Here is a 19,388-nt window from a genome sequence, read left to right as displayed (position 1 = left end):
AATAAATAAATCAATAAAAAGTGAACACGTGTCAGCATGTGTGTGTTTCTCCACATTTGCACTTAATAAGCAGATATAAACTGGTGCAGCTGGGGCTCTTTTAGTTCACAGGTGTCCATGATGTACAGATGTTCACAGACTACAAAACAAACCAACCAAATGTTTCTTTGTGCCTTTTACCAGAGCAGATTTATGAAAAAAATACAGATGATGCTAAATGGCACAGTATAATGTTATTAAAGACAAAGGCATTTACATACAAAGCTCGCTGATGCAAACGGAAACCTGTGATTAGTGATTATACATTAATGACGTTAATATTAATCAACTGTCAAAGTTAAAACAGGGATACGATGTGAGAGACACATGAAGAGAGCTGCGCAGTTTCCTGCTCTCTCTCTCTCTCTCTCTCTCTCTCTCTCTCTCTCTCTCTCTCTCTATGTTTGACGAAGTGTGTCTGACAGAAAATGTCATTGTAGCTGAGAGACCCTAAACAGTAGACACACACACACCTCAACATAACTGTAAGTATTGCTCTCTTTTTCTGTCATGATGACAAACACTACTGCTTTTTTTCGGTACCTGCTAGTCCGCATGCCTGTTTTTTCTAAAGGTAGAAGTGTTCTTCAGATAATATCTGACACAAACTAAACGACAGTGCTGATAGTTTGTATTGTTCGTATTTATGTTTCCAAGCAGCTTGTTTCGATCCATAAAGCCGCATTGCCATGTAAATAGGCCTGTACCATTTTATTAGTGTAACGTACTGTAAGCATGAAGGCAAATGTTTTGGTCAAACGTTTCAGATAACGATGTACTAAGTTGTTATCTGTGATCAGAGTACTGAATGAACAGAGGTTTAATATCTGATGATAACAAGAATAACCATTTGAAAATACATTTTAAATTGCACTGGAACACAATTTATTTTCACATAAACATTTAGTTTATCTTTCTGCACATTATCCTGAATGATTGTGTTTCTCAGTATGCATTTGCACAATTCATTTTTATTTGTATTGTTGTAGACAAGAAAAATTGAACAATTTTAAATCAATATTCACCTACAGACATACATAAGCAGCATTTATGAGTTGTCTTACCTTTAAGTCTTCACTTTTTAATTTGGTCTGTTTTGTAGGCCAAGGCCTCAGTGCGCACTGTTAATTGGACATTTAAGTTGTTTGCAGACAAACACTTGCAAACTAGTTGAAGATTAAGTCAAAGACTTTAAGTATTGTTCAATTTTTGTGTATTTTGGATTTTAGTTCCAACGGTTCAAAACTGTCAAAAGCCTTTTCGTGATATGTAAAATGTTCATACGATTACACTGAGCAGTCAAATAGTTACGCACATGTAACATGTAAATCAATTTGAGATATCAATTAAAAGTAAATAACATTAAACATATTCACAACTTTTGATTATATTTATCCATAAATTGGTATCCTTTTCATGTTTACGTCGCTAATATAGAGGTCAATTTTTGCATCTACATTGAGTTTTATACGCAGAAAACCATTACATGAAAGTAAACATACAAAGTTTTATTAGATTTTAAATTATATTTAACATTTTTAAAACCATGCTGACAAATGTATTAAACCTCGTATAGTTTAAAGGATAATGGGAAAGTATAAAGGTTAAAATGACAATTAATCAGTGTTTTGAACCTTTTAGGAGACTTCTAATTTGTCTCACATTTTTCTTGTCTCTGTAATCTATTGTTATACTGAAAGACATTTTAATTGACATCTTAGTTACTTTAAAAGAAATTTCTCAATACAGTACAACATACAAAAGTAGATGTCAAAACTCAAATAATTTTAACGTCTTTATACTTTAAAATCTGTATTTGTCTTTCACCCATATATTGCCTAATACATACATACATACATATATATATATATATATATATATATATATATATATATATATATATATATATATATATATATATATATATATAAATATATATATATATATATATATATATATATATATATATATATATATATATATATATATATATATATATATATATATATATAATGTCAGGGTCTGTACACTTTTAAGATGCCGATCTTTCTGTTATTAATTTACTGTCAGTGCAGGAAACAATGACTGTGAAGCGCTTTAGAATTTTATTTAATAGACATCATCCTCCTTCTCCTCCTCCTCCCAGCTTTACTAAAGAAAATCTCTCCATATTAATTGCACATCAGTACTAGTTAATTCCATATTAATTCTTTATTAGAATATGTCCTATACAGTCTTCACAAAAAATAACTCGTAATAATAAATGCCTTTTCTAGATGCAAAATATCTACATTTGAAATATCTACTAAAGAGGCTTCTGCAAACCAAATGCTGATTTCTGTTGCTCAAAAATGGTGTTAGTGAGAGCAATGTTTTAGGTTTAATGCTCAGTCGATAAACAAACCTGAATAAATGTGATTAATGCAAGTTGTTTCCCAGAGATGTGTTGCGGCTGGAAGGGCATTCGCTGCGTAAAAACTTGCTGGATAAGTTGGTGGTTCATTCCGCTGTGGCGACCCCGGATTAATACTGGGACTAAGCCGACAAGAAAATGAATAATGAATAATGCAAGTTGCTTTTGACACGCGTCTGCCAAATGTAACATTTAAAGCTGAACTTAAGATGTTTTTGGAGTTATGTTTTTAAAGCAGTTCCTCTTAGTTTCACACAGGTGTCCAACCAGTAACCACAAGTAAAGCTCATCTCATCACTCAACACTAACTCTATCTATCTATCTATCTATCTATCTATCTATCTATCTATCTATCTATCTATCTATCTATCTATCTATCTATCTATCTATCTATCTATCTATCTATCTATCTATCTATCTATCTATCTATCTATCTATCTATCCATCCATCCATCCATCCATCCATCCATCCATCCATCCATCCATCCATCCATCCATCCATCCATCCATCCATCCATCCATCCATCCATCCATCCATCCATCCATCCATCCATCCATCCATCCATCCATCCATCCATGACGGATCAGAAATACACTAGACTTATGCAATGGTAAACTTCTCCTGCATTAGAAAAAAGCATCAGATTTGGTATTTTTTGTCCTGACACAAACCACAGTCTGAGAATAATTACATTTATATGCAAATAATCTGAAACATCATGTGAAAATCTGACCCATCAACATTTTGATCTCAGATTCAGCTTATGATGCTCAGTGAAAAATCTTGAAGATACTATTAAGGTCTATTTTATTTGTCATTTATATGTTAAACATATTTTAAAGTGAGGTTGTTACAGTGTAATTACACAAGTAATAATTATTACTATGTATATTTATCTATAACTTGTAAATAAGCATTTGACTGTATCACCTTAAAATAAAGCAATGAAAAATAAAGTTGACTGAGCTGTATTGATGATCTTAGTGTGAAAAGACAGCCGAGTCGTTCATTGTTCAACGCAGAGGCCTGTAGTTGGGGAGCTGTTCTCGTTCAATGATAGAAGCACAACGATAAACACAAAATGCTCCTGGTCATAAACTGATGCAATTTATTATTTCTTTTTAATTGCCAAGTCAACAGTAATGCCTACTTTATGATGAAAACAGAATCAACAAAATCATAAACTTAGCAATGCTGAACAGAAATACAGAAATAATAGCAAAAATAGTAGCCAAAATAATCAAATATTTTTTTCCAAGTGCTGCTTAACGGAGAGAAGATTTTAATTTAATAATAGCTTTATTTGTAGTTAATAACTTATAATATAAACAAATAATTTGTAGTTTCTTTTTTTGTCATGAAGGCCTAAACTATATGTACTATACTATACTTTACGTATTTGGCAAGGCTTAACTAGGTTCATTAATTAACTAAAGCTTATTTAATTAGTCATTAAACAACAGTGGTTTGTTCTGTATCCAGAGGGGGCTAATAATACTGACCATAGCAGTCTTTACATTTAATTTGAATTATTATTATTATTCCAGCCAAGCTAAAACAAATGCCACTGTTTCAGAGGAAATATATTATAGGAAACACTTTGAGAAGTTCTTTGCACTGTGAAATATCACTTAGGAAATATTTAAAAAAGATTTAAAATTCCACAGCAGGGTTAACAATAGTGTTGTCGATTGTATATTGAGGTGACACATTTAGGATTAAAAACCTATTTGTTTTTACATTCAAAGCATTGCAATGAGTTAAAATATGTCATCGTTATTGTAGTTCACGAAGGAAAGAAGAAGAAGATCTTCAACTTTAAATAAACAGCCATGTGTATGTCTAATATAACATAAACATCTTGTAAAAACCACCTCATTTTAAATTTGTAAAGAATATTCTTCTTACTAACTTTCTTGTCTAAGATTTATTTCTTGTAACATATATTTAATGCTGTTCATCCCATTTCACTTATCCCGTTAAAGGCATAGTTCACCCAATTTCCTCACAATCAAGTGGTACTAATCTTTTATGGATTTCGCTCTTCTGTTGAACACAAAACAATATTGTTTAAAGCAGTGGTTCTCAAACTGGTATGTGTACCACTAGTGGTACTCAGGCTTCCTTCTAGTGGTACGCGGAGGAATGATGTATGTCATGTACATGCTACACACATTTCAAAAATTTATCAAAGAATGATGTATATAATATGCCATATATGACATAAAGCCTATATTTCTGAGGTAATCTGCCACGTTTTTTTAACTGTGCAGAGTTGTAGCTGCTTTACTGAGCCTACTACGCTATTGTATTTCAATACTGCTCATTTTGGTGGTACTTGGAGAGAGGTGGTACGTGATACGTGACACGTGGTACGTGATGAAAAAAGTTTGAGAACTACTGGTTTAAAGCATGTTGGAAAAAAGCAACCTTTGACATCCATATAGTAGGGACAAAAATACCATGAGATGATCAATCTTTGCAAATTCAAGTACCTGCAAGGAGGATTTTAAATGAGTGAGAATTAAGAAATGTCCTCTTTCTGTATTTTCCACAGCCATACATCAAAGCAGCTTAAGCTGTAAAGTTATATATCTGTCTTGGGGTTTGCATGCAATGACACTGATCTCCAATTATTTCTGCTGCTGTTAGGGAGCTATCTGTTTTGGCTCCATCTGTAAACACAGGTTAGGTTAAAAAAGGAGCAAAATTGCATCCTACATCCAAATTTTGCTGCTGATATTCATGATTGTGGATTGTTGTCTTTTTGTGTTGATTTCAACAGTGCAAAAAGGAGCCTGACCAGGAATGGCTAAATAAATGTTACACTGACATAAAAGTAATTCAAGTAAAACGGATCAAATTGAACAGATTATATGAACACAATTATTAAAAACGATATAGTTTCAGCTGTTTGCACCCATTTTGCATGTAGCAATAGCTTGCAGCAAATAACACGGGAGAGATACACAGCTAAACTTTTATTTTAGTCACTATCAGGCTTTTATCAGCATTCTGTCAATATTATCATGTATCTGTAAACAACAGTTACCTCTAAAAAAGTCTCAAAGACATGTATGTTTTTTTACTTATGAAAGAGAAATTAGACTAATAATATTAATTTATAATACAGTGAAAAGAAAGTCATAAGATGCTTAGACCCAAAAATGAAGGACTCAAGCACAAACTATGAGGAACAAGTCATTTCCTCCAGAACAGCGTAACTTGTTTCTTAAATATTTATCTGAGTTAAAGAAATAGTTCACCCAAAAATAAAAATGTAATGTTTACTCCATTAAGTGGTTCCAACCATTTATATGATTCTTTATTCTGTTGAACACAAAAGAAGATACTTTGAAGAATGTTGGAAACAGGTTACCACTGACATCCGCCATAGGAAAAACAAATGCTATGAAGGTAAACCAGTTTCCAACGTTTTTCTAAATATTATTTTGTGTTCAACAGATGTAATTATTTAAAAAGGTAATGATTCGCACTCATCAAGTAATTGCTTCATACTGTTTTCATTTTATTTATTTTTTTTACATTCTTCGGTTGATTTAAAGACACAACCGTTTCGGCACAATGCCTTCCTCAGTGCGTGACACAATCCTCTACCTCCAACCTTTTATCATAGTCAATCACAATAAGTCATTAGTTAGACTGCCACTCTTATTTTCATTATTCCACGATTAACCACATAACAACTATTTATCTTTATATTTCAAACATTATTTCACAGAGAAATATTGTATCAATTATAATCATTTAACTAACCACACAATAAATTTTTAACCTCACCTTCAAAAATATTATTCCACAGGAAAATAGTTATTTTACATCAATACACTGAAATTGCATCAATACACTGAAATACACTGAAACTGTCCAAAACGTTAAAAATACATTTGTTATATTGTGTCAATCATCTAGACGGCAACTCGATGTTTGCCAACAGTCTCTTTTTCATTTCAGTGTATCATAATCAACCATGCACACGAAAAATACCTTTACCTTCAAAAACATTATTTTATACAAAAATAGCATATCAATTGCCATCATTCCCTTATTCATGTCTACATCAATACAGTGAAATTCTGACAGTTCAAAGACATTAAATATTCATTTTCATCAGATGTAAGAAACACAAACAGGCTTGGAACAAGCCATAAGAGAAAATGATGACAGAATTTTCAGTTTTGGGTGAACTATCACTTTAAGACCTTCACTTTATGTCAGACGCTGAAGTAATTTTAGAATCCTTTTGCGTCATACATGTAAAGAAAGTCATGATTTGTTTACCACAATTTATATAATTGTATTTTAAATCACCTCAAACCTTAATCTCTTGACCTTTTGAGAATTCAATCTGGTAAAAAAAAGCTCCCCTCTGACTATAAATGCCCAAAATAATAAAAAATACTGAATGTGGAATTAAAAAAAAAAAAGAAAAAAAACTGACAAATTCATTTAATAGTTAAGCAAAGCACTTTTTTTGGTTGTTGCAGTGTTCCCTAATTATGGCTGTGGCCTTTATTTTCATGATTGTAGTACTTGAGGATGATTGTGAAACGGTGACTCCAACAAGACACTGTATCTGTGTTTAATTTTAGTGTTCGAGTTCTGCTGTTATGAAGGAGCGAGTGATTTTCATAATGAGAGCAGGATTCCCTCTTTCACAGAGTGTGTCATACAGACCTTTTTCTCTGTTTCTCATCCTCTCACTTCAGTTTTGTCCCACACACACACACACCACACAGTTTGTCAGAGTGTTTTCCGACCTCCTGTTTCATTCTGGAACAGAAAATGTAAATGTAAAGAAAACAACAAATGTGTCTTTCACGGTTGGCCCCGGTCTACTGTTGTGGAAAAAAGCTCAGAAAACACGTAGAGTCATTCACCTTGAAAACCATAAGCATCATGACCTGTGAACTGTTTGCCACAAAATGATGCTGAATGTTAGTATTTTTCTTTCAGTGGAACAAACGTTACCTAATAATGAAATGAAAGCAAATAGACATAAGAAATCAGGCCCGGATTGGCTAATCGAGAGGACTGGGAGAATTCCCGATGGGCCGGTCCATTTTTGGCCATGAGGGCCGGTGTCCCTAGCTGCTTGCACTCTCAGCAGTCGCACTTTTTTCCTTTATGTATTTATTTGACCATAGCCTCACTCTTTTTATTCATTATTTTGCCGCAGCTCTGCTCTTTTTAATTATATTAATATATACATTTTTAATCAGGCACCTTAGTGAATATAAGAATTTGATTAATAATTATTAATGAATAATACACCCGCCCAATAAAAATTGGATGATTAGAAATTTAAAAAGGGAGTACAAGATTAAGCCATTGTGGTCCAGTGGTCAGCACGTTGTGTTATGAAGCTGCTGACCTGGGTTTGAATCTCTCCTAATAAATTAATTTTTAAAAATGTTTTTTTCATTTCATTTCATCTTTCATTTTTAGTGTTAAGACATATAATACTGTTTGGGTTAATTATGTAGGTGTATATATATATATATATATATATATATATATATATATATATATATATATATATATATATATATATATATATATATATATATATATATTGTAACCACCATTACAAAGGACTGGATATCTTTAAAGAATTTAGCACAGAATATATATTTAGATAATGCAGGAAAGGTATTGAGATATTTTAAAGAATAGTATTGGAGATTTAGCTACACTTTAATGTTCTCATATTTATGAAAAACATTTGAAGTTCTAAAGCAGCTGTTTCCTTGAAAAAGACGTGATAGTGTCATTAGAAACTGAATTGGAAATGACGTTATTTTAATAAAGTCAGTCGTGAACTGAGGTGGGCTGGTCTTAGGCTTGAAACTCCAGGGCTGAAAAGGAGTCCCACTCCAGCCCTGTAAGAAATGACGCAGCAGATCACGGATTCCTGAAAATTAGTATGAATATGTTTTTAAGCATTTCTGTGAAAATACATTAAAAGGAAGGACTAGAAATACATAGCACACAAGAAAAAAAAAAAGACGTAAACACAGTAGCGTAATGGAACAGGATAATCATCCATACGGTGAGGTTTCAAAACTTACAGTCTAAAATATGATCTAATCTCCTGTACATTATTCTAAAAATACATATTTTCGTAAGCACCAGACCAAATGTCAGCAATCTTTTGGTTCTCTCGAAAGCTCTTTCCACTGACATTTAGTCATGCTTGCATTTCAAACCTACAGGACCTCATTAAATGGAAGAGGTTTGTACCTGCAAACTTAAGAATGAAAGAAACAAATGCAATACGTCTTTCTATGTAATTTCCACTCACTTTGAAACTCTTAGCCTTACTCTAGAAGAGCAGAATGTGTAGCCTGTAATGGCGTCCATCTTAAGTCTTCGGCGTTCTGTGTGCACCTCAGTCTTCAGGATTTCCTACAGGCCACAGTTTGAGAATCACTGAAACTTTCTGAGGATTCAGATCGGTTAGAGGGATCTCCTTTTACTCATTCAGCCATGGCGAACCTCTTAAGCACAATTCATGCTAAGGTTAGCAGATGACCATGCAGATGACTGTAGATAAAGAAAAGCACCAGGTATTTGCGGCAAAAGATCTTCAGTTACAAGATGTGTGGGAGATGAAGACAATATCAATGTTGCGTTCTTCAGGCATGTACACACAGAAATGACTTGCTGAAGGGGAAACACGTAGCGAAAACCTGTATGGGACATATTGAAATAAATCGCCCACTTTTCTTGCTTGCTTTCTTTCACTCTTTCGGTAGTGATTATGTTGGTGTCTCGAGACCTTTTCAGGTTGTCTGAGTAATGAGGGATCCCTCTAAAATGGGTCTTTCCTTTCAGCTCTTGGAGAAAATAAGACAATCGATAGCTAGATAAATGCTATGAAGAACTTTATTAAGATAAATGTATTTTTTTGAAGAAGATGAACAGAGCTCGGCAGGAAGAGAGAGAATGACAGAGAGGTGAAACCTCAGACACAGATGTGAGGCAGGCAACATGTTTGCTTCAACCTTCATGTGGTTCCCCTAAGCAAACCACTCCTGTCTTACAGCGCTAAAACACTGAAAAAAAAAATCTTGCTGCCTAAATTTTTTTAGTTGAATCAAATGAACTTTTCTAGTTAAATGACTGAAATATTAATTTAAACTTTGTATAACTTAAACAATTTAAAATAACATAAAAACATTTGTTTTCATCTTATTTTTTACAGAGAGCGTGTCGCTCTATCGCTCTAACTCATTCTTCTACAGCAGGATGCTTCATTTGTTAACACTTTATAAGTTGTATGTGTCTGATGAAGTTACAAAAAGAACCTTTTTTTTTATCCTGATTCTTTACTGGCAATCACCTTAGAAGAACTGTTTTGGGTTCCCTAAAGTGCTTTTCAATAAAGAGTTCTCAAAAGAGCATTTGTTCTTAGTGTGAAGAGGATTTTAATAACCTAAAGAACATCCCACTATAAAGAAACTTTTGTGGAATTGAAAGGTTTTATGGATGTTAACTGTTCGTCGTGGAACCAGTAATGCCAGTGAAGATCCTTCATTTTTAAAAAGAGTTTAGATGGTTTTATGAAAAACATTTAACAACCATAGATTATTCCTTTATGCAGAAACATATTTAAAGTGGAAAAATGTTCATATTATTGGATTAACTTCTTCTACCTGTGGAAAAAATATATAACACTTTATTTTAAAGTGTACTGCATACACCTGTTTCTTCTACTGACTATATAGTAATTACAATTAATTATACCTAACTATATGCATATAACCCTAAACCTAACCTGCTTTCCAAACACAACCAGTTGATATTAGTCTGTAGTAACATTAATAATGACACTTAGAAATAAAGTGAAAGATTATGTTAAGAATAACCATATATAAAGTTCATATGTGAAAATAAAATATAAAATATGAAAATATCTAAGACCTGAAAATGTGAAAGTATCTAAGACCTGTTTTTTTTTTTTTTTGTAAGTGTAAAGCAAAACTTTAAGCAGAAAATCAATGTACTGGTGCATTACAGAAGCCAAAAGGCAAACCGAACTAAAGAACTCATAAAGTTAATTTACAAAGAAACAACTCTAAAAACATGCTATAAAACACACCCACACACACACACACACACACACACACACACACACACACACACACACACACACACACACACACACACACTGCGAAATATTGACTGGAGAGTCTCATTTTTAAGATTGCGAATGTTTATTTAGACGTGAATTGCCTCTTGTCCTTCTAAGTTATCTGTAACGCAAATCTGCCATAATGATCAGAAGCAGAGTATACGAATGTGCACTTATGTGGTGTTTGATTAGGTGGGTTTAAAATGTAAGTTAAAAATTGAGAAGCTGCAAAGAGAAGTATTGCGGTAAAAAGTGCTGACTTAACTCAAAACTGTTAAAGATATTTTTTTATTGCTTACGTTTATAGAATATAGTTCTCTTTTGCTAAACATTTTCTTGGTGACTATTGTGTTTCATTTCAGCATTGTAGTTTGTTCTTCTAAAAACTGCAGTGGTTTTTAATTATTTTTTCAGCAGAAGTGATGTTATAGAAGTTTCAGGCATTAAAATCAAATAGCAGGTCATTTTCACAGTTACAGCAAATTTAATTACATCAAAAGTTTTGAAGTAGAAAGTTTATATCTAAAATATCTAAAACTTCTTAAATCAAGAAGCATTTTCTAAACAAGCAAAGCATATTGTCTTGTTTTAAGAAATAATATGCCAAAATGAAGTGAGTTCTTCCTTAAAACAAGCTAAATAAAAAACAAGATTATTTTGCTTACCCCATTGGCAGATTATTTAGCTTGCTTTATGGAAGAACTCACTTCATTTTGGCATATTATTTCTTAAAACAAGACAATATGTTTTGCTTGTCTAGAAAATGCTTCTTGATTTAAGAATTTGTAGATATTTGGACTAAAAACCAGACAAAAAATCTAAGTAAGAAAAGCATTTTTTTTTGTAGTGCATGAGGCAATAAAATCAAACACAATTTTCACAATTACAGCAAATAGACTTGTTGAATTACAGTAAAAGTTTTGAAGTAGAAAGATTGAAATAGTGTTTTCTTGCAAAATGTTTCCTTAATAAATTGTTTAATATGCGACATGTATGAGGTTTGTTCAGTTATAAGGAGCTGAGTTGTGTTAATTCATTTTAATGGTACAAGAAACAGTTTTCAGTTTACCCATTTCATATCCCTTTTTCTTTTTCGATAATATGTCTGAATGCATTTACAATTTCATATTTGCCTTTATTGGATTTCACAGAAGTTCACATTACATGATTGAATTAAAGAGTTCACATTAAACAAGTTGGGAGAGTCATATATATATACACTTTCATATATTTTTCAATAATGTACGCATTTTTATTGTCATATGCTGTACCATTCCACACATATATGCTAATGCCATATAAAGGCACTCGACACAAATGAAAATGTATAATGCTAATATTAATATAAAGAAATTATTGAAAGGAATATATAAAAATTGACAAACTATAAAGGAAAGAGATGAAAACTGAACAAATGATGACATGAAGAATTTAAATGAAAGGCACAGTATTCATCCTGATGCACTGAGAGAGTCGGGTGCTGATTAAGTGAGTTCTTCCTTAAAACAAGCTAAATAATCTGCCAATGGGGTAAGCAAAATAATCTTGTTTTTTATTTAGCTTGTTTTAAGGAAGAACTCACTTCATTTTGGCATATTATTTCTTAAAACAAGACGATATGTTTTGCTTGTTTAGAAAATGCTTCTTGATTTAAGAACTTTTAGATATTTTAGATATAAACTTTCTACTTCAAAACTTATGATGTAATTCAATTTTCTGTAGCTGTGAAAATGACCAGCTATTTGATTTTAATGCCTGAAACCTCTATAACATCATTTCTGTTGAAAAAATTATTAAAAACCACTGCAGTTTTTAGAAGAACAAACTGCAATGCTGAAAGAAACACAATAGTCACCAAGAAATGTTTAGCAAAAGAGAACTATATTCTATAAACGTAAGCAATAAAAAAATATCTTTAACAGTTTTGAGTTAAGTCAGCACTTTTCACCGCAATACTTCTCTTTGCAGCTTCTCAATTTTTAACTTACATTTTAAACCCACCTAATCAAACACCACATACAGTAAGTGCACATACTCTGCTTCTGATCATTATGGCAGATTTGCGTTACAGATAACTTAGAAGGACAAGAGGCAATTCACGTCTAAATTAACATTCGCAATCTTAAAAATGAGTCTTTCGCAATGTGTGTGTGTGTGTGTGTTATATAGCATGTTTTTAGAGTTGTTTTTTTGTAAATTAACTTTGAGTTCTTCAGTTCGGTTTGCCTTTTGGCTTCTGTAATGCACCAGTACATTGATCTTCTGCTTAAAGTTTTACATTCACAGCTAAAAGAGGGTTTTTCTTTGAAGTAGATTAGAAAAAATAAGTTTAATAGCTTAATATTATTACAGTATTCATGGTGACTAATATATACTGCATTTGTATAAATGGACATGATGAATTCAACAATATGGTAAACAAACAAATCTGTAAAATGTAAATAGACAAACTAAATGTAAAGCTAAACTAGCTGTTAAAAATATTGGAGGATGAATGTGGTTTCAGAGAACATTTTGTGCCCTAAACGATAATCAAATATATATTCATTCATTTTCTTTTCGGCTTAGTCCCTTTATTAATCAGGGGTCGCCACAGCAGAACGAACCGCCTCAAATATGTATTTAATTTTTGTTTTACATATGATTAAAATCCAATTTTTATAAATGTAAAACTGATGAAAAAGCGAACACACAAAATAAACGAAAACGTAGAACCTACTTTTTGGGTCATACACAGCATTCTCAGAATTGTTCTGGTTATCATTGAAAATATTTGCCCCAAAAAAAGCAACAATTGTATGTAATTTATTTATTGCCTATTAAGGGGAAAACAAGATGGTCACATAAGTTATTGTCATAATCAGTAACAAGCGACAAGTCATATTTTCTATGGAAAAAAGCCTTTCAGAAATGCATATTGCATCGAATTCAGCAGCTTCATTTTAATAACCGGACGTGCTCTTTTACCTCTCAGGCCAATCAGACGGAGGGGAGGCGTCAGCGAAGGTTAAATAGAAATATTTTGGCCTGTAAGTGAACACATCCGCTGACACGACTCTGAAGACAAGCGATACGTAACGTGAGTTTATTTACACAGATTTACTTCTCATGAAACGATTGTACTGGTGTTGTTTTTTTTAACCGTTTTAAGTTACATTATGTCATGTAAAACAATGAAGTTTGGTTCATTTGAAAGAATGTGTTGGTTCAGATTAAAGTGTTAATATCTCCAGTACACAATGTGTAACATTAAGCGCGCAATGTAAAATTGATGTTTATTCTACTGTTACATGCAGCCCTGAGGAAAAAATATGAAAAAAACTGAAGAATTGCCTTAAAAGTTTGTTTATATTTCCGGTTGCTTTACTAACTATAAGTTAATATAATCTGAATTTCATCTATTTATCTCTGTCGCTAAGATTCATTATTTAGCAGTAACTTTTTTGATTTCAATATACTCATTGTTGGTCTCACTGCTGTTCCCCTCCTCTCTTGTGTCTGTGTGTCTGTTTGCTGTTTAACCTCCATCCTGACCACAGCCCTGATCATCTGTCTTTCTGGGTTAGCTGTTCAGGTGCATCTCTCCGTCTTTATCTCTCCATCTCTTATGTGTGCTTCTTCATCTGCTTCTCTTTCCTCTCTTTCTGTTTCTCTGCCTTCACAGCGTTTTCCCTCATTTCTTACAGACTCTCGGGGAGACTTAAAACATTCGTCAGATTACTGATTTCTCCATTAAGCAGTTTTGTAACAAATGGCAGCTCAATCGAGGAAGATCAGAGCAGTTCATGTATTTTATGTCTCAACTAATCACATGTACTTTTATTTATTTAGCAGAAGTTTTTTATCCAAAGCGGCTTATGCATTCCCGGGATACAACCAGCGATCATTGGGTGATGCTGTTTTTCTTTTTCTTTTTTTTTTCCTTGCATTTATCCAAGACTGAATTTCATCACTTTAAATTTGATCTAATCATTTATTAACAGAAATCATAGGCCAATGTAAGTATGTAGTATTTGTGTAGACTAAATTTAAAATTTCATCTGGATGATTCTACATTATTTGGGACAGTATTTTGGGGATTTTTAATACTTTTAATAATAAAAAAATATATATTAAAAGTTGTGAACGGAAAGTCAACTGTGTTTCTGCAAATTAGATTGCAGAAGATTTATCACACTTTAGAAATAAAGATATTTTTTTGGTTTTTATTAAAAAACCAACATTTAACATCCATAAAATATTTCACACGCACAAAAAAAGTTTCTTTAAAGTTGAAAAAGTGGAAATGTCATTTTTAAACCCCATCCACCCAATTGGTTGTATCACTGTCTTTTTACTTGACCAATAGCTGGTGTGTAGTGAGCGCACTGGCACTGTTGTCCAGTGGCTGCCGTCGCATCATCCAAGTGGATGCTGCACACTGGTGGTGGTGTGCAGAGACCCCCCTGATTGTAAAGCCCTTTGGGTGGATAGCCATACACCATAAATGCACTATAGAGATACACACACATTACAATACATTAAACTATGAACAAATTGTTCTTTTATAACTGAAATGTTTTTTTGACAATCCAAAAGGACTCTTAAGTTTCCTCTTAAAAGCGTATTTTATATTTACTTACCGGGAAGATGAAAGTATTACCTTCTTTATCAAGACGTTGCTAATAATTTATTATTATTATTATTATTTTAAATAAAAGTTTTAAATTCAAAACTTCATACTATGAATTTTGGAAAAATCTCAATAGTCAATTTTTGTTGGTTGACTATATATATATATATATATATATATATATATATATATATATATATATATATATATATATATATATATATATATATAAATATATGAATACAAATAAAATACATTTCCTACCCTGCTTAGTCCCTGATTTCTCAGGGGTCACCACAGCGGAAAGAACCGTCAACTACTCTGGCATATGATTTACACAGCAGATGCCCTTTCAATCCACAAATAAAATAAATAATTAAAAAATAATAATAATTATTATTCTTATTTTTTAATTACAACAAAGTTGAATATATAAATTTTAAACATGATCTTAAATGTGAATTCATGCACTTCTGCATTTATGCATGCATTCATAGTCATAATTTACATTCAAACATTTAGTGCATTTGAGTACTTTTTCAATTACACTTAATTTTGCTTATCAAGTATGCAAAAGTATTTAAATAAAGTATTTAAAAAGTAAAGTATACAAAATATGATCACTTTATACATTCAAATTATACGGCATGACATTGGCGTAGGTAGTTTAGGAATCTAAATATGTGAGAAAAGTTGAACTGCTGGAACCGTTGGCTAATTCTGATCATGACTATTTGAACTAATTGCAATTAAATGAGATAACTGGATTGGAGAAATAAATTCCATGTAATATAATATAATATAATATAATATAATATAATATAATATAATATAATATAATATAATATAATATAATATAATATAATATAATATAATATAGGCAACGCAGTGGTGCAGTAGGTAGTGCTGTCGCTTCACAGCAAGAAGGTCACTGGTTCGAGCCTAGACTGGGTCACTTGGCGTTTCTGTGTGGAGTTTGCATGTTCTCTTTGCGTTTGCATGGTCCAAAGACATGCGGTACGGGTGAATTGTATAGGCTAAATTGTCCGCTGTGTATGAGTGTGAATAAGTGTGTATGGATGTTTCCCAGAAATGGGTTAAAACAAACCCATTAACACGTAAAACATGTGCTGGATAAGATGACGGTTCATTCCGCAGTAGCACCCCGGATTAATAAAGGGAGTTGAAAAGAAAATTAATAATATAATGTAGTTTGTTATAGTATAATATAATATAATATAATATAATATACTATAATATAATATAATATACTATAATATAATATAATATAATATAATATAATATAATATAATATAATATAATATAATATAATATAATATAATATAATATAAAATAATATAATATAATATATTATAAAATAATATAATATAATATAATATAATATAATATAATATTATTTAATATAGTATAATGTAATATAATATAATATAATATAAATTCACAGCGTTAAAGAAAATACATAGCCCTAATCCAACTTAATTGGTTCGGCTGAAATACAGTTTAAATTTTTTTAAAACAAATTTTAATGTCAATATTATTAGCCCCCTAAGAAATTATTAGTTTCGATTGACTATAGAACAAACTACCAACAGCCAATAACTTAACCAATTAGCAGAACGTGCATCATTATCCATTTAAAGCCTTTAAATTGCACTGTAAACTGAATGATCTTGCAAACCTACTAGAAAAAATATTATTTACTGTCGACATAGAAGTTAAGACATAGAAGTTAAGTTATTGGAAATTTGTTAGTAAAACTATTATGTTTACAAAAATCTCCATCAAACTGCACTTGGAAAACATTTTTAAAAGAATCAAAATTTCCCAAGAGACCAAATAATGACTTTAACAGTAAATAATTTAAAACACTGCACCAAATCAATTAGATGTCTGCATTTTTTTTCTAGTTTGAATTGTCAATCTCTTCAGACGGAATTGTGTGATTTATGTGAATCTCATGCACACACAATGAAAAAAAAAAGTTAAGATCAGATATAAGAATTTAACACACAACCGCACTCCCGTCTCAGCACCACCGCCAGCAGCGCATTTCTCTCTCTCTTTAAGCGTGGAGATCCGCCTTTCGTGGAACAGGGGAGGAAGAGAGGGGGTGTTCAGGAGGAAGAGGAGGAGGAGGAGAGCTGAAAACCAGAGGGATGCGAATCTACTGCCTGAACAATCTCAGCCCACCGCACACACACACCTCTCGCCGCCTATTTCTCGCTGCCGTTCTTTCATGTTTCTTCACTCATGTGCATCTTCCTTCATGTCTGAAACCCAAAAGCCCACCACAAAAGCTTCTGTCTCCCCCTCGCCATCCTGCCCCAATGTTTCTCTCAGTCACCTGAGAAAATCTGAGCCCACCACAAGCCCCTTCCTTCCTCTGCCTGTGATGCTGTTTTGTAATATTGTTTTAACTGGAAATGTCTTACAGGTTGATTATCCGCTCTGGCTCTGATCTGAGGACCGAAAGATGCTCGGTTTGATTCTAATACCGCTGTTCATTACAGTACTTAAAGCACAAGGTAAGATTAAAATATATTGATAGTTATATACAATGGAGATCAATACATTAGGAAAGCTTGTCCTTATCAGAAATATTTGTTCAAAAGATTATTTTAATGTTTTTTTAAACTGGTTAGAAACAATTTATGTGGGCAATATATAAACCATATACAGTTGAAATCAGAATGATTAGTCCCCTGTTTATTTTTTCCCCAATTTCTATTCAACCCAGTGGAGATATTTTCAACACATTTCTAAACAAAATAGTTTTAATAACTCATTTCTAATAACTGATTTATTTTATCTTTGCCATGATGACAGTAAATAATATTTTACTAGATATTTTTCAAGACACTTCTATATAGCCTAAAGTGACATTTAAAGGCTTAACTAGGTTAATTAGGCAGGTTGAAGTAATTAGGCACAGTGGCGTAGCGCAAAATGCGGAGGCCCCCCTGCAGGGATCGCTGACGGGGTCCCTTGATGAAGTGGGGGGATACGTCATACTTAATTTTGCATATCACTGACGTCATCACGTTCTACTGTTTCTGTTTGTTTAACAGCCTATGGTTACTAAAGGGGTATTTATAATTGCACTACACTTTATATAAGCATGTTTATTTAACTAAATGTATTGCTGTTCGAATACAGTATGTCATTATAGATGTGTAGTGAATGTGCAGTAATCTCTCATATGTAACAAACTCAGACAAGTTCAGAAATTGTCACTAAAATATCTGTGATTGTGAACAAGAAAACAATAAACGGTCCAATTAAATTGTTAAAATAAAGGAGAAGCAGATCGGTTTGACTGTACAAGGGAAATACCTTCACACCGCCTGTGTTAAATCATTTGTCGTAGGACCCCCTAATCACGCGGGGCCCCCCCGCGGTGCGTGCCCTGCGGGCCCGTCCGCTACGCCACTGATTAGGCAAGTTATTGTATAACGAAGGTTTATTCTGTAGACTATCGGAAAAAAATAGCTTAAAGGGGCTAATAATTATGACCTTAAAATGGCTTTAAAAAAAAAAAACTGCTTTTATTCTAGTTGAAAAAAAAAACAAATAAGACTTTCTCCAGAGGAAAAAATATTATCAGACATACTGTGAAAATCATCACAATCATCAAAACATCATTTGAGAAATATTTAAAAAAGAAAAAAAAAAATTCAAAGGGGGGCTAATGATTGTGACTTCAACTGTATAGTGAAACAAGCTCATCTCTGTCCTTACCAGTGCCTGAATTCATGCAAACGTACTGATGCACGTCCTCTGGAGCTACACACACACACACACACAAAAAAAGAGCTAAATTTAAGGAAATAAATTAAGGTGAACAATACTACATTTAATTTATTTGTGTAAATTCAGCCCAATTTGTGCAACCAGTTACCTCAAAAAGATTGAGTACATTAAATGAATAATTTATTTCAGTGTAGCTGCAGAAGTCGCTCATCAGTAGGCTGTGTGCAAGAATTTGGGCACTGGTAAGGACAGTGATGAGTTTGTTTCACTCACTACACATTAGGACACCAAGCGTGACATGAGAACATCTTTGTTGTACAATATCAAATTTGGAATCTGATGAAAACATTGCAACTGATATGTCACACAAATTCATTTCATGAGAAATTTGCTG

At 32.5% G+C, this 19,388-nt stretch overlaps 1 protein-coding gene across 3 annotated transcripts in view; it reads left to right on the top strand.

Annotated features, from left to right (window-relative positions):
- Window positions 1-102: 102 nt before the first annotated feature.
- The window catches only part of cd4-1 (CD4-1 molecule), a 34,462-nt gene continuing 15,176 nt past the window's right edge, over window positions 103-19,388 (top strand). Inside the window, exons 1-3 of one of the 3 annotated variants that reach the window (XM_087286357.1) lie at window positions 103-524; window positions 13,586-13,690; window positions 17,679-17,769. Coding sequence is in view for 2 of the 3 variants with exons in the window: in XM_087286356.1 (XP_087142482.1) it covers window positions 17,718-17,769 (52 nt within the window). In the remaining variant the exon portion in view is untranslated. 3 annotated transcript variants of the gene reach the window in all.

The sequence above is a fragment of the Danio rerio genome, chromosome 16 (genome assembly GCF_052040795.2).
Source record: "Danio rerio strain M-AB ecotype USA chromosome 16, GRCz13ab, whole genome shotgun sequence".
Classification (NCBI taxonomy): Eukaryota; Metazoa; Chordata; class Actinopteri; order Cypriniformes; family Danionidae; genus Danio; species Danio rerio.
Note: the sequence above shows the minus strand (reverse complement) of the source record. Positions and strands in the feature narration are given on the sequence as shown.